The 22,803-nt window shown below is 43.8% G+C and overlaps 1 protein-coding gene across 1 annotated transcript in view; it reads right to left on the reverse strand.

Moving 5' to 3' along the window:
* LOC129867100 (glutamate receptor 4-like) overlaps positions 1 to 22,803 on the reverse strand; it is an 87,793-nt gene that overhangs the window by 25,097 nt on the left and 39,893 nt on the right. Inside the window, exons 9-10 of the mRNA XM_055940274.1 lie at positions 16,247 to 16,453; positions 4,763 to 5,136 (exon numbers count right to left, since the gene is read on the reverse strand). Of these exons, the coding sequence (XP_055796249.1) occupies positions 4,763 to 5,136; positions 16,247 to 16,453 (581 nt within the window). The remainder of the gene's footprint in view (positions 1 to 4,762; positions 5,137 to 16,246; positions 16,454 to 22,803) is intronic.

A 22,803-nucleotide genomic window follows, 5' to 3' on the forward strand; every position in this document is an offset into this window, starting at 1 on the left:
CAAGCTTCCCACAATAAGTTGGGTGAATTTTGGCCAATTCCTCCTGACAGAGCTGGTGTAACTGAGTCAGGTTTGTAGGCCTCTTTGCTCGCACATTCTTTTTCCGTTCTGCCCACAAATGTTCTATAAGATTGAGGTCATACATTTCCTTCCTCATGATGCCATCTATTTTGTGAAGTGCACCAGTCCCTCCTGCAGCAAAGTGCCCGCACAACATGATGCTACCACCCCCGTGACTCATGGTTGGGATGTTGTTCTTCGGCTTGCAAGCCTCCCCCCTTTTCCTCCAAACATAACAATGGTCATTATGGCCAAACAGTTCTATTTTTGTTTCATCAGACCAGAGGACATTTCTCCAAAAGTAGGATCTTTGTCCCCATGTGCAGTTGCAAACCATAGTAAGGCTTTTTTATGGCGGTTTTGGAGCAGTGGCTTCTTCCTTGCTGAGCGGCCTTTCAGATTATGTCGATAAAGGACTCGTTTTGCTGTGGATATAGATACTTTTGTATCTGTTTCCTCCAGCATCTTCACAAGGTCCTTTGCTGTTGTTCTGGGATTGATTTGCACTTTTTGCACCAAAGTACATTCATCTCTAAGAGACAGAAGCGTCTCCTTCCTGAGAGGTATGACGGCTGCGTGGTCCCATGGTGTTTATACTTGCGTAGTATTGTTTGTACAGTTGAACGTGGTAACTTCAGGCGTTTGGAAATTGCTCTCAAGGATGAACCAGACTTGTGGAACTCTAAAGTTTTTTTCTGTGGTCTTGGCTGATTTCTTTTGATTTTCCCATGATGTCAAGCAAAGAGGCACTGAGTTTGAGGGTAGGCTTTGAAATACATCCACAGGTACTCAAATTATGTCAATTAGCGTATCAGAAGCTTCTAAAGCCATGACATATTTTTCTGGAATTTTCCAAGCTGTTTAAAGGCACAGTCAACTTTGTGTATTTAAACTTCTGACCCACTTGAATTGTGATACAGTGAATTATAAGTGAAATAATCTGTCTGTAAACAATTGTTGGAAAAATTACTTGCATGCACAAAGTAGATGTCCTAACCGACTTGCCAAAACTATAGTTTGTTAACAAGAAATTTGTGGAGTGGTTGAAAAACGAGTTAATCACTCCAACATAAGTGTATATAAACTTCTGACTTCTAACTTCTGACTGAGAGAGAGGGGGAAGACAGAGAGAGAAGACAGGGAGATAGAGAGAGGAGAGCCACAGTGAGGTTGACCTTGAGAGGAGCCTAAATAAATGAAGATGTGTTGTCTGCTCCCAGCATGATACACCCCCAGGCTAGCCCCTAGCGCTTTAGTTAGTCATGCTATCCCCCTCTCCCGCTCTCTTCCGTCCTTCTCTCTCTCCCTCCCTGTCCTCTCCATTGCAGCCCTGATTAAGAATTTATTTCCTGAAATCAATTTGACCCTACATGAGCTTGTAAAAATTCAGCCTCACTTCTCTCATACTCTCGCTCAAGTGATGCAGTCTGGCAAATATGATTTTAATATGCATAGTAGGGCAGACTGAAGCAATCAGCACTGACCAAACATGCCAAACCAATCGCACCTGTTAAATTAGACCAGACTAGAGGAAGGCAGCCTTCAAGAACAGACCAAACCAATCGCACCCCATCCAATCAGGCAAACCGGTGAGCACAGTTTAGACCAATCACACCCAGATCAAACTGTCCATGGATATTTCTGGGGATGATCGGATAGCGTGTTAACCAACACGAGTCAAGGTGTACCCAGGTTGTTATTGTCAATATAATTTGTTCTTACCTGGCTGAAAAAAGGTTTAAACATAGAAAGTAGCCAAAAGTTATAAACATACACAGAAAATTACAGAAAGTACAAACCTTGCTGGTCTAACAAAATCGTTGACATACTGCCTTCAGCATCCACAAAGATTTCTGAATATTATTATGATATTGTGAATATCTTAATAGTGTAAATAATTAAGTATCTGTCTGGTCTCCTGAGTCAATAACAGTGTGGTGCGTCGCAAATGGCATAGGACTCAGGTCAAAAGTAGTGCAATATATAGGGAATAGGCTGCCATTTGGGATGCACCCTGCATCTTTAGTTACTCTAAACTGGGATTTGTTCTCAATTAGGGAGCTCCCATGTCACCACTTCACCCACACACACTCCCTTCTCCGTTGCCATGGAGACCCGGCATTACCATCGGAGACGAGCACACAGGGATATGAATTACTGCATTAATTATTATGGGGTGCCTTGGGGAGACGTGTGTGTGTGAGTGTCTGTATGTGTGTGAGAGAAGCGGAATTAACCTTCATTAAGGTAAAAGACGGAACTTCAGTAGCGAATGACCTTTAGACCTGTCAATCATCTCACCACTGGGTCATCATCTCTGATTGGACTGTGTATGTTATCAGTGTGAGATGGCTTCCTGTATATGCCTTACACGTACGCCAGCTTCCTTTCCTTATCATCACTACAGATGAGTGGTGTGGCATAGCCTCAAACCCATCACTAAAACAGTGCCCTTGTCATTCCCTCATTTTCTCCACACTCCCAAAGTCCCCTAATCTCTCGGTGGAGGGGATTTACATGTCCCCTTGTCAGGGTAAACTTCAGTCGACCCCTCCAGAGTGAACAAGGGCTCTTTTGGTGACAGATTTAGACAGGGCCCGTGGGATTACTGTAACTGTATCTGTGACAGGTGTGGGACAGACAGGCACAGTAGGCAGGCCACACTGCGGAGAGACAAAAGGACAATGTAGACAAAATTTATAAATTCTATATGTTTCAATACTAAATAATGAATGCTGACTAAATTACTAAACAGTAGCAGGTCATAAAATTCCAGAAAAACGTCCCAAGATTCCCAGAAATTCCCAGTTGGAGGAATCCCAGTTAGATGATTACTTTTCCTGCGTATTCCCTCTTGATTGCGAGAATCCCGAACTGGGATTACTGGAAAACCTGAGAATTTTGGGAAAGTTTACGGAATTATATACAGTATTTGGTGGATGAGGATCCCTTCTCAAGTGGACTACTTAAAATGAAGTGGACTTAAGTCAAAATCATAGGCCCACTATAGCTCCCTCAAGGTAGAGATGCTATAGGATGTTTTAGGATGCTACGTAACGGGCACTATAATTTTGACGGTGCTCTTGTCTAATGTACCTTAGTGTTCTCCATCTTGTGTATGCCTCTGCTCTGGTCCTGTGTAGGAGGGCTGAAAAATACAGGCTGGTTTTGGTCCCTCCTCTCAGTCTTATTCCATTCTTAATCTTAAAGACTATGATCTACAGTATATAGGAACCTTAGAGGAACTAAGAGATATATAGGAACCATTAAAGACTAGAAGAGCTGAAACTAAAACTCAGCTATATGATGTGACCACGAGCAGCAGTATGAACCAAAGAAAATGCAGGGGAGATCAACTTTTTGCTTTCGGCTGTCTTTGTGTGTTTTGCGGAAGTCCCCACAACTGATAGTGTAATGCTAACTTAATATCACTGAGTCTACCTTTAAAATAACTCCAGGGATCATAAAGCAGACTTAGGACCTATTTGACACATGTCAAATACAAAACCTCAAGTCCTTTCAAATACTTTGAGCTGTGCTTGTTTAAGTTTTCCTGGTATCACACAGCAAATAGTCCTAAAAGTGCCAACTTCAAACTAGACCAAGCACACCTCAAATGCATGTGTATTTGACACAGGATATTATGTAGGCTATTTGACCCAGGTCTGTCATGAAATTACTAGAAAAAGAACTACACAAACCATAAAGATCCTTATCACGACTACAGGACAGCAAGCAGATGCTGAGTGGGCAGAAAAGTGTGTCACAGACAGGAAGCTTGACCCGGAAGCAATGACACCCAGCACTGAATGGTTACAGAATACTTTTTTTGTGGTTCATGATTGGACGAGAAGTAGATAAGACAGGAAGCTTGACCCGGAAGCAATGACACCCAGCACTGAATGGTTACGGAATAGTTTTATGTGGTTCATGATCGTACGAGAGGTAGCTAATAGTAAGTAATGAATGATATATCCTTTGACCTCTCGTGCCTGTTGAACGCAGAAATACAGTGTATGAAACATAGCACAAATACACACCAGACACATCAAAGACAATGGGACAGCAGTGCAATTTCCCTCTAAAGCAGATGAGAAATGCTGAAACAGACAGATCATAATGAACACCCCCCGAAACACACAGTAAAGCATAGCAGAGACAGTGACTACAAACGATAAGCCGAGATAAGACATACTTATTACAAATCTACAGGCCAATGATATTTCGTTATTTTCACTTATGCGACATAGTGGCGATTTTGGTGTGAACATCCATGAAGAAAACTAGGGTGCAAATTGTACCAAATTGTACCTATGTTTGTTCTGCAACAGACAGTGAAGAGACTAATAGTTAGCCAGCGAATGAAACCTGTATCCTGTATGATCCATAGCATCCCGAGGCAGCTGTTATCAATGTCAACAAGCCTTTAACACTTAACCTAATAAAGAAAAGGACATTGAGGGGACATTTGGATGTAATCTAGTATTATGTGTGTTTGTCTCTCACCTAAGGGATGTTTGGGTGTAATGTAATAGTATGTTTTTCATGTAGTAGTGGTGATATTTATCTCCCTGCTGGGGGATGTTTCGGTATAATGTATCAGAATATATTGCTATAGTAGTAAGTGTGTATTGTAGTAGTATGCATGTACTGTAGTAGTAGTATATCATGCAGTCTAAGTAGCAATGCATCTATCTCTCACCTGGGGGAGATGTCACAGCCCTGCTGCATGAAGGCGCCCAGGGAGAACCAGAGGGAGTTGAAGATGCCAAACTCGTTGGGGGGCTGGTCGCTGGGCGGACCGTCGGTGCCCTCCTCGGGCTCCTCGGTGTGCCACTCGTACGGGCTGAAGCGGCTGACCAGGAAGAGCACCACGCTCACGCCGATGTAGGCAAACACAATGCACATCCAGATCTCGTAGGCCAGCGGGTCCAGGAAGGAGAAAACCCCAGGTTTGGACTTCTGGGGCTTCTTGATCATGATGGAGATGCCCAGTGACATGAAGGGCTTGGAGAAGTCGATCACCTCCTCCCGGACCAGCGTGATTGTCAATGGGGCCACAGCGATTTCCGCTTTCTGTTAATGGGTGGGGGAAGAGAAGGGGGAAAGGGTTAGCCTTTGGACTGGAGAGTCATCTAAGCTGCTAATGCAACTGTTGCCAAAATGGTAGACAACAGTAGAAACAACTATGGGTTACGACAAGGTTCCCCAACTAGTGTCCCGAATTTGGCCTGTGGATTATTTTATTTGGCCGCCCAAGTTTTCTGATCCAATTTTTATTTTATTGTTGGACATAAGACAGTAAAAACACCAGCAAATCAGCTCCAAGTGATTCGAATTTTCGAAATCTGTTAGTTTTCACGCATAACAGAGTATGTACTGTATGTGATTGTATACAAATGTAAGCAAGGTTTGAGAGGATCATGTTCTAGTCAAATGTTATACCTGGTTGGGCTTCTTGCAGTCTACAAATTATTTTTTATTGTGTTCTGGCCCCATGACCATCTCCTCAAGAAAAAATCAAGCCGCGGCTGAATCTAGTTGATGTTGCCTGGGTTACGGTATGTAACCCCGGTTCTCTGAAGGAGATGAGGGAGACGTCTCACTATGGGACGCGCCCCTTTGTGTCCTACTCGCTGAAACCTTATTAAATCATGGTTAAAAGGTCAATCAGAGCTTAATGGGTGTGAGCTGCAGATATCTATACAGCACCCGCAATGATCTGGTTTCCTCATTCAACGAACTTCCTCTTACACAAGTCGCGCAATAGGTACAATCTGGTGAGAAGCCTCCTTAATCTCCATCAGAGAATCGGGGTTACATACCGCAACCGATAGTTATTTTTCAGTTGACATCTCACTAAGGGACACTTGCAAAATGCTCCGACTGTCATTATCCCGTTTCCTGAGAAGACTGTGTTGTGCTACATGGTAGTAATCCTGATCAATCCTACTCAGCACCAGCGCCAAGCAGTGTGTGCGCAAGGGATGGCGCTGTGAAGTCCATATGATAGAACCTCACAAAAGTGTGAAGGGAAGCCCAACTAGCCTCCGCACTATTCTCTGAGATGGAAATATCAGTGGCTTGACCAGGGTACTATGAGTCATGGAAATTACTTAAGGAATGAGCATGGCATTCGTTTCGTACCTTTGGAATAGTCAGGTGAGCAACATGGCCATCTTATTAGACAGCACATTCCCTAAATAAAACGAAGAACTAAAGGGGTGAACCCCATCATTTCACCTATTCCTACATGGCAAGCTGAGATTGCCGCCAAGTTGACCTTAATGGTGGTGGGGCTATCAGGATGAGGGATAGACCATTCGCTTTCACTCTGTTCAGAGTGAGTGGAGAGAGAAATCAGGCCCAAGGGAAGGAAAGGGTACAGAAGCACATCTGACCACTAGTGGCCAGCATTTCTACACCAAGAGGAACATTGTGATCTCCCATTGCAAGGAACAGGCGACGGTGCCCGTTGTCCTGCGTTGTGTACAGATCGATGGCAGCTCTACCGTAACGTCCCGACGACTTCGGGATGAAGTCATCACTCCCCTGGAAGGGGGTTCCCCAGTGACTGTAAATCCACACCTGAGTTTAGTCTGCCTGGCACATGTTTCTCTGAGAGACAACAGATCGTCGCTGCTCCTCCATAAAAACGCATCTTTTGCCAGAGAGGGAAGTTTCCAGGAGTGTGCTCCTCCTTGGCAGTATATTGCCTGTGGAGAGATGGGTTCAAGCGGAGGTCACCCAACGCTGGAAGTCTCTCATGAGGACGAGGCCAAGCGGGATTACCACAATCATGGAGGCCATGAGCTCAAGACACCTCATACTAACATCCAGTATGTGACTAATGTTGCCGGGCAGTGGCAAAAGCCATCACTCTCTCCACAGTGAGATATGCTCGACAGGTTACAAGGACCAGAGACAATCCATATTTTGCTGCTGGGTCGGTAAGAGTGAACTTATGGCATGAGTTAGCCGAAGAAGCCCTGATGAGCTTCCTCCCTCGGCACCACCCGTGAGGCTCCCTTGGCCAATGGAGTATCTCTGAGGGCTTAGACCGCTTCCCCCTGTTCAGTGGACTGCACTGTTCCGATGTAGTCTGTACCCCTGGCCAACGGTTCGATGACCCAGAGGGCGACTGCGCATGTGGGGAACATGTCCCGTGAAGGGACAGGGAACCTGCCAGGCCTGGTGGCTGGACAAGGTAACCCTTGACATGTTGATTGTTTTGAATGGGAACATTCTGAACGATCACCGTAGGCCTGTGGGCCTGGATGTGATGGGAACTAGTAACAGGAAGCCCAGGAAGCCCATCTTCCTAGACTCAAACCTGGCCTGTATCTCCGATATTGCTGGTCCGAACAGTCTGGTGGGATCGATCTGTCCATACAGAAGTGTTCCCTTCTCCATCTCAGACATCCTTGCGTTATATGGCCGACAGTCGCGTGCGCCATGACTCTCCCGGAAGCCTCAGCGATGCACTTGGGGGTCCGGGTTTCTCCCTCCTGTGGGACTTTGTTGTCAACTGAGTCATCCTCGAACAAGAGTGAGGCCTGGCCAATACTTTGCTCTACGTTTAATGATGCTGGGTCCCAGCTTAGCACAATGCACACACCTAGCGGGGTCAACGAGAGCTGCCAAAGTATGGTCCATGCCGAGGCATGTAGCACAGAGCTGATGGGAATCAGGCTGGGACATGTCGTTGCCGCAATTGCCAGGGCAAGCCTTGTTTGGCTTGCGCCGCTTTCTCTCCCCCTTGGTCGGTACACTCGAGGATATCGTTTCGAATGGATGGACGAAAACAGATGGAATTACCGTGGAGGAGGCTAGCAAGCTCACTACTCGACACCCTACTATTCGATGGGGAAGTCGGACAAGACATGGAAGTAACGGGAGACTATCAGGGTAACGATAGCCGGAAGTCAGATAAGCAGAAACAGTCTAAATACTTTCAGGGTAGTGAAAATGGAGCTGACAGGGATGCGAGCTAATTAGCGGGCTATCACCACCCGTGTTTATATCAAGTCCTGACTCGGTGTGTAAACTAAGCCACTCGCACAGCTAGGTTTATAAGGGAATGTAAAGGATTGTGCTTCAAATGTGGGGTAACACACTTGATGAAACAGTACCGCTCGGGTTTAGTCACGCAGACCGAGTAGGGGTTAGCCCAAAGGTTTCTAGCTAAAAAGCACATGCAGCGCTGGTAGCCAACTAGCGAGCTAAGAGACCATAAAGCTAGCTAACTCCGAGCGATGGGGACCGACGGAGAGCTAGAAAATCAGGAGTAGAAGTGGTAAAAACTGACACTGTAAAACAAATCTAGGTGTTTCAACTAAATATTATTAAGTAACTGGTTCCTTTTTTTGTTTACTCAACTTTTCAATCAACGTTTTACCAGAATGTAACATTTGTTGTTGGCTCAAACTTAGCTCCAACATGAGAAAACATAGGCAAAAATTCAGACCACTTAAAATCGTGTTATTTAAACAGAGTAAGAGGCCCCACAAACACCAGACAACTATACAGAAAACATACAATTGCTTAAGTAAGTAAATCAAATCAATGATGAGAGAATAGTCAGAATAAATTATCATTGATACCGGCGTGGTGGCATAGCAGGAAGATCTGAATGTGGTTGAATAGGTTGTGAGTTCAAATCCCAGGTAAGGACAAGTTGAATAATAATGACAGTATACAATGCATTCGGAAAGTTTTCAGACCCCTTGACTTTTCCCACATTTTCTTATGTTACAGCCTTATTCTAAAATGGATTAAATAAAAAAAAATCCTCATCAATTTACACACAATACCCCATAATGGCAAAACGAAAACAGGTTTTAAGAAATCTTTGCAAATTTATAAAATAACAAAAACAGAAATACCTTATTTACATAAGTATTCAGACCCTTTGCTATGAGACTTGAAATTGAGCTCAGGTGCATCCTGTTTCCATTGATCATCCTTAAGATGTTTCTACAACTTGATTGGAGTCCACCTGTGAATTGATTGATTCAATTGATTGGACATGATTTGGAAATGTACATACCTGTCTATATAAGGTCCCACAGTTGACAGTGAATGTCAGAGCAAAAATCAAACCATGAGGTCGAAGTAATTGTCCATAGAATTGTGGTCGAGGCACAGATCTGGGGAAGGGTACCAAAAAAATTCTGCAGCATTGAAGGACCCCAAGAACACAGTGGCCTCCATCTTTCTTAAATGGAAGAAGTTTGGAACCACCAAGACTCTTTCTAGAGCTGGCTGCCCGGCCAAACTGAGCAATCAGGGGAGAAGGGCCTTGGCCAGGGAGGTGACCAAGAACCTGATGGTCACTCTGACAGAGCTCCAGAGTTCCTCTGTGGAGATGGGAAAACCTTTCAGAAGGACAACCATCTCTGCAGCCCTCCACCAATCAGGCCTTTATGGTAGATTGGCCAGACGGAAGCCACTTCTCATTAAAAGGCACATGACAGGCCGCTTGGAGTTTGCCAAAAGGCACCTAAAGGACTCTCAGACCATTTATTTATTTAACCTTTATTTAACCAGGCAAGTGAGTTAACAACAAATTCTTATTTACAATGACAGCCTACCAAAAGGCAAAAGGCCTCCTGCGTGGACAGGAGATGGGATTAAAAACAAAAATAAATTCAATAAATATATAGGACAAAACACACATCACGACAAGAGAGACAACACTACATAAAGAGAGACCTAAGACAACAACATAGCATGGTAGCAACACAACATGACAACAACATGAGAAACAAGACTCTCTGGTCTGATGAAACCAAGATTTAACTCTTTGGCCCAAATGTCAAGCATGACGTCTGGAGGAAACCTGGCACCATCCCTATGGTGAAGCATGGTGGTGGCAGCATCATGCTGTGGGGATGCTTTTCAGTGGCAGGAACTGGAAGACTAGTCAGGATCGAGGAAAAGATGAACGGAGAAAAGTACAGAGTTCCTTGATAAAAACCTGCTCCAGATCGCTCAGCACCTCAGACTGGGGTGAAGGTTCACCTTCCAACAGGACAACGACCCTAACCACACAGCCAAGACAACGCAGAAGTGGCTTTGGGACAAGTCTGTGAATGTCCTTGAGTGGTCCACCCAGAGCCTGGACTTGAACCTTGAGAGACCTGAAAATAGCTGTGCAGCGACGCTCCCCATCCAACCTGACAGAGTTTGAGAGGATCTGGAGAGAAGAATGGGAGAAACTTCCCAAATACAGGTGTGCCGAGCTTGTAGCATCATACCCAGGAAGACTCAATGCTGTAATCGCTACCAAAGGTGTTTCAATAAAGTACTGAGTAAAAGATCTGAATACTTATATAGATGTGATATATCTTTTTTTTTAATTTGTAATACATTTGCTAAAATGTCTAAAAACCTGTTTTTGCTTTGTCATTATGGGGTATTGTGTGTAGATTGATGAGGGAAAAATGACTTTCATCCATTTTAGAATAAGGCTGTAGCATAAAAACAATCTGGAAAAAGTCAAGGGGTCTGAATACTTTCTGAATGCACTGTAACTGAACATTTACAATGTAATTATGTATGTCAACGTGTGTCAAATATGTATATAGAATACGTTATATGTTAAAAGCGCTGTGAGTGGGTGTGTAATTAGTTCCAGAGTCTTTTTTAGGTAAAATGCCCCAAATAATAATTTCTAGTTGAACATATGAGACAAGTTGAGCATACACATCGTTTTAAGTTGACAGAATTGTTGCTTACGTTTTCTCATGCTGGAGCTAAGTTTGAGACAACTAAAAATGTTATGTAACACTTTGACCGAAAAGTTGAATAAACAAAAAAAGGCTGTGGAACCAGTTACTTAATAATAATTAGTTGAAATGAATTAGTGGATGCAAGCTTCGACTGAAAGCCAATGGGGTGTACGGAAGAGTGGGTGTGACATGAGTGAACTTGGGAAGGTTGAACACCAGACAGTCTGCGGCGTTCTGGATAAGTTGCAGGGGTTTGATGGCACAACCGGGGAGCCCAGCCAACAGAGAGTTGCAGTAGTTCAGACAGGATATGACGAGTAGGACCTGAGGTCACTTCCTGTGTGAGGAAAAGTTGTACTCTACAGATGTTGTAGAGCATGAACCTGCAGGAGTGAGTCACTGCTTTGATGTTTGCAGAGAACAACAGGATGTTGCCCAGGGTCACGCCAAGGTTTTTTGCACTCTGGGAAGGGGACACCGTGGAGTTTCCGACCATGATGGAGAGGTCGTGCAGCAGGCAGCCCTTCCTGGGATAAAGAGCAGCTCTGTCTTGTCGAGTTTGAGCTTGAAGGGGTGGGCCAACATCCAAACTGAAATATCTGCCAGGCATGCAGAGATGTGTGTCGCCACCTGGGTGTCAGAAGAATGAGAAAAGTATTTGAGTGTCATCCACACAGCAATGATAGAAAAGATCATGAGAGGATGGCTCCAAGTGATTTGGTTTATAGAGAGGAGAGGGCCTAGAACCGAGCCCTGGACGACACCAGTAGTGAGAGCATGTGGTGCAGACACAGATCCTCTCCCCGCCACCTGGTAGGAGCGACCTGCCAGGTTGGATGCAACCCAGGAGTGTGCAGAGCCTAAGACGGACAGTCCTAAGAGGGTGGAGAGGAGGATCTGATGATTCACGGTGTCGAAGGCAGCGGATAGATCTAGGAGGATGAGAACAGCGGAGTCAGCTTTGGCAGAGCGGAGAGCCTCTGTGATACAGAGGAGAGCAGTCTCAGTTGAGTGACCCGTCTTGAAGCCTGACTGGTTAGGTTCAAGAAAATCGTTCTGAGAAAGATAACAAGAGAGTTGGTCAGCTACAGTTCGTCAGAGCCAAAGAAGACAGGGGCTTATGTATCAAGCGTCTCAGAGCTGGAGTGCTGATCTAGGATCAGGTTCCTTCTATTTGTGTAATCTTATTCATTGTGATCTAAAAGGCAAAATGGACCCGAAATCAGCACTCCTATATTGAGAACAGTTTTCCTAGTCGAACCCATCTATCATTAACACATTTGGCTATCCTTCTATCTGTCACAATCACTAAGCATGCCAATCACAAGCCGAACAACAACAATCACACGTCTTTTCTCCCCATCCAGCTATTTTTCATTTAATTCCGCTACTTTTTCTGATTAAAGACATCTTACAATGAACAAGTTTGGAACCGATCTAATCCTAGTGGCTTAATTCAAAAGGCTGCAGATCGGGAGAAGGGAATGAAATAACTCAGTTGGAGAAAAATGCTAACAACAAAAGAAATGGAACATTCTGCGAGAGCGAATATTGCTTATTTATGGCAAATCCACAAACCAGATTTTTGTTAGTGATTTAGCAACACTTCTGACCTTGGCTGCCTGGGCGTCGGCTGTCGGGAATTCGGGATTAATCCACAAAAAAATAAATGAACGTTTTATATATTACAACAAGCCGACACATTGCATGGAGGGAACGAGAGAGAAAGAAAAGAACAGAGATACAATTTCCTTCGTCTTCAGCATAAATGTACTAAAAGAACAGGTCGGCTTGCATTGAGGATGCATTAAAATACATGACAGGGCTGAAATGGGGGGAGACCTTTTGCGGTGACACAGGCGTTGAAAGAGACTGTCCGAAGGTGAATGGTCACCAGGCAAGGTCTTAGAGACAGTAAAGTGCTGACGGGCTAAACTCTGGGCTCATAGCTTCCCTCTGCACCGTAGGAGCTCTGCAAGCTCCTTAAGCCTTTATGTGTGCGCACACACACACGCACACACACACAAACACACACAGCACTCACCTATGTCACCATGAAGTGCTTTTGAGAGGCTAGTCAAGGACCATATCACCTCCACCATATCACCTAGACCCATTACAATTTGCATACTAATACACTGCGCCGCCGCCTTATCCCACCTGGACGAGAGGAATACGTATGTGAGAATGCTGTTCATCGACTACAGCTCTGCTTCCAAATACCATAGTGCCCTCCAAGTATTTCACTATGCTCAGGGCCCTGGATCTGAACCCCTCCCTGTGCAATTGTGTCCTAGACTTCCTGACGGGCTGACCCCAGGTGGTGAGACTAGGCAACAACACCTCCGCCACACTGATCTTTAACACGGGGGTGTGTACTCAGCCCCCTCCAGTACTCCCTGTTAACCCATGACTGCGTGGCTACTCATGACTCCCACTCAATCATCAAGTTTGCTGAGGACATGACAGTGGTATACCTGATTACCTACAATGAAGAGACAGCTTACAGGGAGGAGGTTAGAGCCCTGCCAGTGGTACCAGGAAAATAACCTCTCCCTCAATGTAAAAGGAGCTGATCGTGAACTATAGGAGACAGAATGCCCCCATCTACATCAATGGGGCCGGAGTGGAGAGGGCCAAAAGCTTCAAGTTCCTTGGCGTGCACATCACTGAGGACCTGAAATGGTCCCACCACACCGACACCATTGTGAAGAAGGCGCAGCAGCGCCTCTACAACCTCAGGCGGCTGAATAAATTCAGCACGGCCCCTAAGACCCTCATGAAATTCTACAGATGCACCATTGAGAGCATTCTCTCGGGCTACATCACCGCCTGGTACGGCAACTGCACCGCCCTCAACTGAATGGCTTTCGCGGTCAGCCCATCCAGGATATTTACAGCACATTTGCGACACACGCACATACTGTATATATAGACTCGCAAACATGATGGCCCATGTTGACTTCAATGCTTCCCACAGTTGTGTCTAGTTGTCTGGAAGTCCTTTGGGTGGTGGACCATTCTTAATACACACAGGAAACTGTGCAGCGTTGCAGCGTTGCAGTTCTTGACACACTCAAACCGGTGCGCCTGGCACCTACTACCATACCTCGTTCAAAGGCACTTAAAACTTGTCCTACCCATTCACCCTCGGAATGGCACACATACACAATCCCGGTATTTATTGTCTCGAGATTTAAAAATCCTTCTTTAACCTGTCTCCTCCCCTTCATCTATACCGATTGAAGTGGATTTAACAGGTGACTTCCATAAGGGATCATAGCTTTCACCTGGTCAGTCTGTCATGGAAATGTTTTGTACATTCAGAACACATTAAACATGGGACCGTTTCTTTTATACTGTTTTTCACACTGTGTATTCATTGACTGTGTTCTTCGCATAGCTCATTCTAATATATCTACTGATGTACCTATCATTCTTAGTTTACCTTTTTGGTGTATGTACACAGACTGAATTTGGGTTACTGATACAGTGTTATTTTGGTTGTGAACTGGATTTGTTCTGACATTCGTGATTTCTTGGTTCTAGTCTTGTATTATTATTTGTGTACTTGTTCGACATTTTTGGACAAGCATTTCGCTGCACCTGCTATAAAATCTTCTAAACTGTGTACGCGACCAATAAACGTTTGATTTTGACACACACACACGTACCCTACACCTGCACATTAACCCTGTTATCTCTCAAAAACACACAAGGTAGCTAAGCACCAATAAGACCCCTTAACTCCGTTTAGCAGACACAATTTAACCCTCTCACTTCTTAGATTTTCAGGAATCAAGAGGGAATCCAACCAGGATTTTGTGATTTTTGGAAAAGTTTACCAGAATTTTCCCACCCTAATAGGCATCCCCCATGCCAAGTTTTAGTTTGGTCAAGATCTACAGTACCAGTCAAAAATTTGGACACACCTACTCATTCAAGGGTTTTTCTTTATTTGTACTATTTTCTACATTGTAGAATAATAGTGAAGACATCAAAACTATGAAATAACACATATGGAATCATGTAGTAACCCAATTTTTTTTAAACAAATCAAAGTATATTTTATATTTGAGATCCTTCAAAATAGACACTCTTTGCCTTGAGGACAGCTTTGTGCACTCTTGGCATTCTCTCAACCAGCTTCATGAGGTAATCACCTGGAATACATTTAAATTAAACAGGTGTGCCTTGTTAATTTGTGGAATTGATTTCCTTCTTAATGCGTTTGAGCCAATCAGTTGTGTTGTGACAAGGTAGGGGTGGTATACAGAAGATAACCCTATTTGGTAAAAGACCAAGTCCTTATTATGGCAAGAACAGCTCAAATAAGTAAAGAGAAATGACAGTCCATCATTACTTTTAAGACATGAAGGTCAGCCAATCTGGACAATTTCAAGAACTTTGACAGTTTCTTCAAGTGCAGTCGCAAAAAACATTAAAGCGCAATGATGAAACTGGCTCTCATGAAGACCGCCACAGGAAATGAAGCCCCAGAATTACCTCTGCTGCAGAGGATACGTTCATTAGAGTTACCAGTCTCAGAAAATGCAGCCCAAATAAATGTTTCACAGAGTTCAAGTAGCAGACACATCTCAACATCAACTGTTCAGAGGAGACTGCGTGAATCAGGCCTTCGTGGTCGAATTGCTGCAAATAACCCACTACTAAAGGACACCAATAATAAAAAGAGACTTGCTTGGGCCAAGAAACATGAGCAATGGACATTAGACCGGTGGAAATGTGTCCCTGGTCTGATGAGTGCAAACTTGAGATTTTCAGTTCCAACTACCGTGTCTTTGTGAGATGCAGAGTAGGTGAACGGATTATCTCAGCATGTGTGGTTCCCACCGTGAAGCATGGAGGAGGTGGTGTGATGGTGCTTTGCTGGTGACACTGATTTATTTAGAATTCAAGGCACACTTAGCAATCATCGCTACCACAGCATTCTGCAGCGATACGGCATCCCATCTGGTTTGCACTTAGTGGGACTATCATTTGTTTTTCAACAGGACAATGACCCAACACACCTCCAGGCTGTGTAAGGGCTATTTGACCAAGAAGGAGAGTGATGGAGTGCTGCATCAGATGACCTGGCCTTCACAATCACCAACCTCAACCCAATTGAGATAGTTTGGGATGAGTTAGACCGCAGAGTGAATGAAAAGCAGCCAACAAGTGCTCAGAATATGTGGGAGCTCATTTAAGGCTGTTGGAAACGCATTCCAGGTGAAGCAGGTTGAGAGAATGCCAAGAGTGTGCAAAGCTGTCATCAAGGCAAAGGGTGGCTACTTTGAAGAATCTCAAATATAAAATATATTTTATTTGTTTAACACGTTTTTGGTTACTACATGATTCCATATGTGTTATTTCATAGTTTTGATGTCTTCACTATTATTGTACAATGTAGAACATTTCACACACACACCCCAGTCCCCTGTCCCTCTTACCCCGTACACCAGCTCCCCGACCATTCCATTCCAAATCTTGGTCTCCGGGTCCCGGGCACCGTACTTTCCGTCAGGAACGATAGCGATCTTATACTTGATGCCGATGTGTTTGGCGATCTCCGAGGCCAGGTCCACGCAGTAGCCTTCATACTGGTCGTTGCCCTCGTACAACTCCCAGTTCTTCTTCAACATGACATAGGGACCCTCCTACAAAGTGACACAGGGACCACAGGGTCAAACTGGCAAACAGGTCCGCCACTCACAGACAGTCACTTACCCAGCAAGCATAACTGGTTAAAATCAGGTCATAATGAGTGACGTTATAATGACGTCAATTCAACCAGTTTAAAAAAATTGGTTGAATTGACATCATATTGATATAAAAAATATTTTTTGTGAAACTGGTTAAATTTATGTCATTATAACGTCACTCATTATGACATAATTTCAACCAGTTTTGCCTGCTGGATTATCTTTGTTCTTTCACTCAAAAACAGACATATAGCAGACACGTGTGCACAAACACATACATAGATATGGAAGATAAAAAAGCCATTGAACACTACACTGGCTATTATTTAAAATGTTACTGTGTGTGTAATACAAGTTTCAAGTTTGTATTAATTGTATGTACGGGATACGTATGGAATACAATGTCCAACGAAGTCGTTCTCAACAAGGCAACAACAACAACAAATAATAAACGATAAGAACACGAAGATCAAGTAAATGGCGCAGTAGAATAGAATAAACATTTCAGCATAAGTATAATACAGGAGGTACAATGTATAGTCTAATATTTACGCGTGCATTAGGGAAGGGGGGATGGGGGGCAGTGTTAAACTGAGCCGTATAATAAGAGTCTGGTAGCAGCAGTTGGGATGTGTGTGTAGCATGAATGCATATGTGTATGTGTATGTGTATGTGTATGTGTGTGTGTGTGTGTGTGTGTGTGTGTGTGTGTGTGTGTGTGTGTGTGTGTGTGTGTGTGTGTGTGTGTGTGTGTCTGTCTGTTTGGGTGTGTGCATGAGTGGTAAGGTACGGTATGAGAAAGAGATAGAGAGAGAGACAGAGAGCAAAAGAAAGAAAGAAAAAGAGAGGGAGTATAAGGGAGAGAAAGAAAGTGAGACACACAGAGAGGGTCAGAGATATAGACAGACAGAAAGACAGAAAGAGAGAGAGACGTGTAGTGAGGACAAATAGCATACATTCTCTTGCCTCCTGTACTCAATGTAAAAAAACGTTCCATAAGAAACTGCTAAAGCTGCCCGTTCCTTTACTAATGGCAGGAAATCAATCATCTGATTTGCTGATGCCGGAAAAAAAAATCTAGAAAACTCCCTCGGTTGACAGTTCATAGTTTCTTAAAAATTACATCTTCATGGAACGTGGCCAAATGTATATTGAGAACAAGCAATATATTCTGGGGTTCTGCTCGACATCACACCGCCCCAGAGCATTTGAAGCAATAGCAAACCAAAAGCCGAGGCATTTTTTAAGACATTGGCGAGATACATTTACATTAAGTGGTTTTCTTTTCACAGAAGCTTTTTTTCAGGGCAAATATCAGAAAATAGTAATGTTGTCATGGTGCAAAAAAAAATGGTTACAGCAAAATATAATATGTAGATAAAACACTATGTAACAGGAAAAAAGGGAGAAAAATGCTTAAAGAAAGGTGAAAGAACATTGAAAGAACCCTAAAAAGAGAGTCTTTTCAAGACTCTTCACGTCCAAGTTGATCATGGCTGACAAGCTGGCCAATAATCTCCCACACATCATCAGTGGATAATGAACACAAGTAGACATGGTGTTACACAGACACACACACACACACACACACACACACACACACACACACACACACACACACACACACACACACACACACACACACACACACACTTTTAGAGGGGGCAAGAAGTAGGTGAAGATAGAAGGGGGTTGAATTTCACATTTTTCAAACACCTGAAACAGCTCTTTCCTGCAATCTAGTGCCATAATCATTATGCCTAATTCTGTCAAAACATACAGTATGTCTATTTTTAAGCATACCTCTTTGCTTGTTCAATTGTAATTATGAGGGTGTCCTTCTGACTGTTGTAAATCACACATCTAAATATACTGCACTACTAAATATACTGCACTATGATGCTCACCTGTCCTATGGTAGCAAGGTAGAAGCTTCAGAACATCGTCACTTTTATACTTCCTGAATCAACCCCGCTCTTTTAGGGGAGCGAGTCAACCAGCGCGATACCCAAAGGAAGACGAGGCGGACTCGACGGGGACGAAATCCACCCCCAGCCCACCTGAGGAGGTTGAGTCGGAACCACAACAAGAACTTTTGGTGATCAACATTTCACCAGGGCCTCTCACGGATGCCCAAGTGCCAGTCCTGTGTAAAGGACTCTCTTTCTTCCCTTCTAATAGGATGGGCCCCTTAGCATTGAAAGTTGACACTTTCAAATTTGTTCGCCAATTACATTTAAATTATTTATTATTTGCTAATAGGCAATCATTGTGTAATGGCAATGGAGTGTTTAGACACTACAATGCATCTGGTATTTCTGATGTGAGAAAACAAACAGCTTTCAAAAAGAAGTCGAGTTTTGTACGACCAATACGAAAGTGTTTTACCACCCGAGAACAGGTAAAGAATACAAAATCCAAAGCTTCATTAATTGTAGCACCACTAATGTCATATACACTACATGACCAAAAGTATGTGGACACCTCTTCAAATGAGTGGATTCGGCTATTTCAGTCACACCAGTTGCTGACAGGTGTATAAAATCGAGCACATAGCCATGCAATCTCCATAGACAAACATTGGCAGTGGAATGGCGCGTACTGAAGAGCTCAATGACTTTCAACGTGACACTGTCATAGGATGCCACCTTTCCAACAAGTCAGTTGGTTAAATTTCTGCCCTGCTAGAGCTGCTCTGGTCAACTGCAAGTGCTGTTATTGTGAAGTGGAAACTTCTAAGAGCAACAACGGCTCAGCCGCGAAGTGGTAGGCCACACAAAGTCACAGAACGGGACTGCCGAGTGCTGAAATGCATAGTGCAAAAAAATAGTCTGTCCTCGGTTGCAACACTCACTACTGAGTTCAAAACTGCCTCTGGAAGCAACGTCAGCACAAGAACTGTTCTCGGGAGCTTCATGAAATGGGTTTTCACGGCCTAGCATCCGCTCACAAGCCTAAGATCACCAGTCGGCTGGGGTGGTGTAAAGCTCGCTGCTATTGGACTCATGCTTCACCATCTGTGTTTGGCGGATGCCAGGAGAACGCTACCTGCCCCAATGCATACTGCCAACTGTACATTTCGGTGGAGGAGGAATAATGGTCTTGGGCTGTTTTTCATTCTTCGGGCTAAGCCCCTTAGTTCCAGTGAATGGAAACCTTAAAGATACAGCATACAATGACATTCTACACGATTCTGTGCTTCCAACTTTGTGGGGAAGGCCCTTTCCTGTTTCAGCATGACACTGCCCCCATGCACAAAGCGAGATCTATAAGGAAATGGTTAGTTGAGATTGGTGTGGGAGAACTCGACTGGCCTGCACAGAGCCCTGACCTCAACCCCATCAAACACCTTTGGGATGAATTGGAACGCCGACTGCGAGCCAGGCCTAATTGCCCAACATCAGGGCCCGACCTCCTAATGCTCTAAACTGAATGGAAGCAAGTCCCCGCAGGAATGTTCCAACATCTAGTGGAAAGCCTTCCCAGAAGAGTGGAGGCTGTTGTAGTAGCAAAAGTGAGACCAACATCATATTAATGCCCATAATTTTGGAATGAGACGGTCGACCATTAGGTGTCCTCATACTTTTGGCCATGTAGTGTACATGCTCAAATACATCTGTGGAGCTGCTTATATTGGTCAAACTAAACGAGCATTGCAGAACACAAGGCTACTATTCGAAATAAAAACACAGACTATGCTGTTGCTTGCCAGTGCATTGAAGCCAATCATGGCTCACCTTCCTCCCTGCGCTTTGTAGCAATAGAACGATTCAAATTTCACCAAAACGAGGTGATATTGTACGTGAACTAAAACAAAGAGAGGCATTTTGGCAGTACTTCTTAGACACTGTGGTTCCAAAGGGGCTAAATGATGTCTTAATTTCCATATATAATGTTGCCTTGATTTTTGGGGTCTCTGTGTCTCCGGTTCACAGACACCCAAATATCACCTATGTATATTTTCACTTGGCCTATTGATTAAAAAGTCTACAATATTTATATTTTTATTTTGTGCTTTAATTGAAACATATTATTATTATAATTATAATATAATATAATTAATTATAATTATAATTTTTGTATATTGTTGTCTCAGTGAGCCACTAGGCAATACATAGGAGCTAAGTGCAATGATCAGGTCACTCTGAGGAAGACAGCTTGACAATGGATTAAAGTGAGAAATCAAAGCCTTTGTTGTTGAGTGCTCCAACTCCTTTTTACCTCAAATTAGTCCGCTTGGAAGTTTTTCTTGGTAAGCCTGCATACTCACCGGACATGTCACCCATTGAGCATGTGATTATATTTTTTAAGAAAATAAATATGCTTCTCTGCATCGCTGCTAAACTCTGGGAACAAAAATGTAAAATAATGTGAGTCTTATTCAGTACACATAGTAAATGTTTGTTTTTCTAAAGCCTAGCAACCTTGCCAGCAGGCATGCCAGCTAAGATGGTTAAACAAGCTACTCTAACTTGATCGATAGCCTGAAATGGCTTTGTGGCTAGTTATGAGGTTAGGAGATTGGGAATCTATCTAGTTGGCTAGCTAAAGCCAATAGTGGCAACCTGTCATTCAGGGCATGTTTTGAGCCCCATCTGTTGCATGTTATTTTGGCATTAAAACGTGGCAAACAACGTTAAAAAAAACATTGAGTTAATAAAGCCGCATCCAAACATTGTCTCTTTTTTGCTTTCTGGAGTAAGGCAGCTCCAATATGCAGGTGTTTCAGCCTAGCTCAGTGCTTTCTGTGGTGGTGGGACAGCCAGCGGAAAATACGGTGTGTAGGGGTTGGTAATGTTCTCTAGTTGTGCCGTGATTGGTTCAGTGTTCTGTCACTCATGGGGACACTACGTCACCGCAAAATCTAAGGGTAGAGCTTGAAAATCCCCAGGGTGTCTGTAGTGACGCCTTTAGCACTGAGATGCAGTGCCTTAGACTGCTTAGACAGCGGTCTAAGGCACCTCACCTCAGTGCTAGAGGTGTCAATACAAACACCCTGGTTCGAATCCAGGCTGTATCACAACCGGCTGTGATTGGGAGTCCCATAGGGCAGCGCACAATTGGCCCGGTGTAGGCCGTCATTGTAAATAAGAATTTGTTCTTAACTGACTTGCCTAGTTAAGTAAAAGGTAAAAAAAAAAAAATAATGATTTCAAATCACTTTACATATCTACAGTAGCTTTGATTGGACTGATACTTTCAAAATCTTAGCTAGCAGCCATCATGAATCAAGTCGACAATCTACGGGCAAATTATTTTGAATTCTTGTCATGTGACCCGTTTCAGGAAACTAGGCGTATGTCATGGGACACTACTTCACAGGAGAGCCATTTGAACATAAAAAATGTTTTTTTGGCAGAATTGCCTTCTCGAACGTGAACTTTCATGTGCCTTAATAACAAACTTGTATGCCATCTGTAAATACGAATAAAATGGTTAAATTACAAGTCTAGTTGGTTTAGCCACAGAAAAAGACTGTCACGATCGTGTACTGGAGAGAATGAGGACCAAGGCGCAGCTGGATAAGAATACATCTTCTCTTTTAATGAAACGAACGAAGATGAACATGGAACGAAAAAACACTATTACAAACAAACAAAACAACAAAACGACCGTGAAGCTACAAACGTTGTGCATAGACAGACAGGCTACAAACGTTCTGACATAGACAATTACCCACAACCAATGAGAGTCTATGGCTACCCTAAATAAGGCTCCCAATCAGAGACAACCGAAATCAGCTGTCTCTAATTGGGAACTCATTCAGGTAACCATAGACTCTCCTAGAATACTAACCACCATAGACAATGCTAAACATCTACACTCAACACAAAACCATACACTACACCCATTAACCCCTTTACCAAATAAACACCCAAAACAACAAAACATAAACATTCCCCATGTCACACCCTGACCTAACTAAAATAATAAAGAAAACAAAGAATAATAAGGCCAGGGCGTGACATAACCCCCCCCTTGAGGCGCGAACTCCGGGCGCACCATACACAGTCTAGGGGAGGGTCTGGGTGGGCTCCCCTCCACGGTGGCGGCTCCGGCTCTGGTCGTAGTCCCCTCGTCACCACAGTACCTAACCACCTCCTAGGCTTTCTCCAAACGACCCCCCTCCACATTAACCCCATTGCATTCAGGGGCAGTTCCGGACTAAGGGGCAGTACCAGGGTAAGAGGCAGTACCAGGGTCAGGGGCAGTACTAGGGTCAGGGACAGTACCAGGGTCAGGGGCAGTACCAGGGTAAGGGGCAGCACCAGGGTAAGGGGCAGCTCCGGACTGAGTAATGGCAG

The sequence above is a fragment of the Salvelinus fontinalis genome, chromosome 2 (assembly GCF_029448725.1).
Source record: "Salvelinus fontinalis isolate EN_2023a chromosome 2, ASM2944872v1, whole genome shotgun sequence".
NCBI classification, from domain to species: Eukaryota; Metazoa; Chordata; class Actinopteri; order Salmoniformes; family Salmonidae; genus Salvelinus; species Salvelinus fontinalis.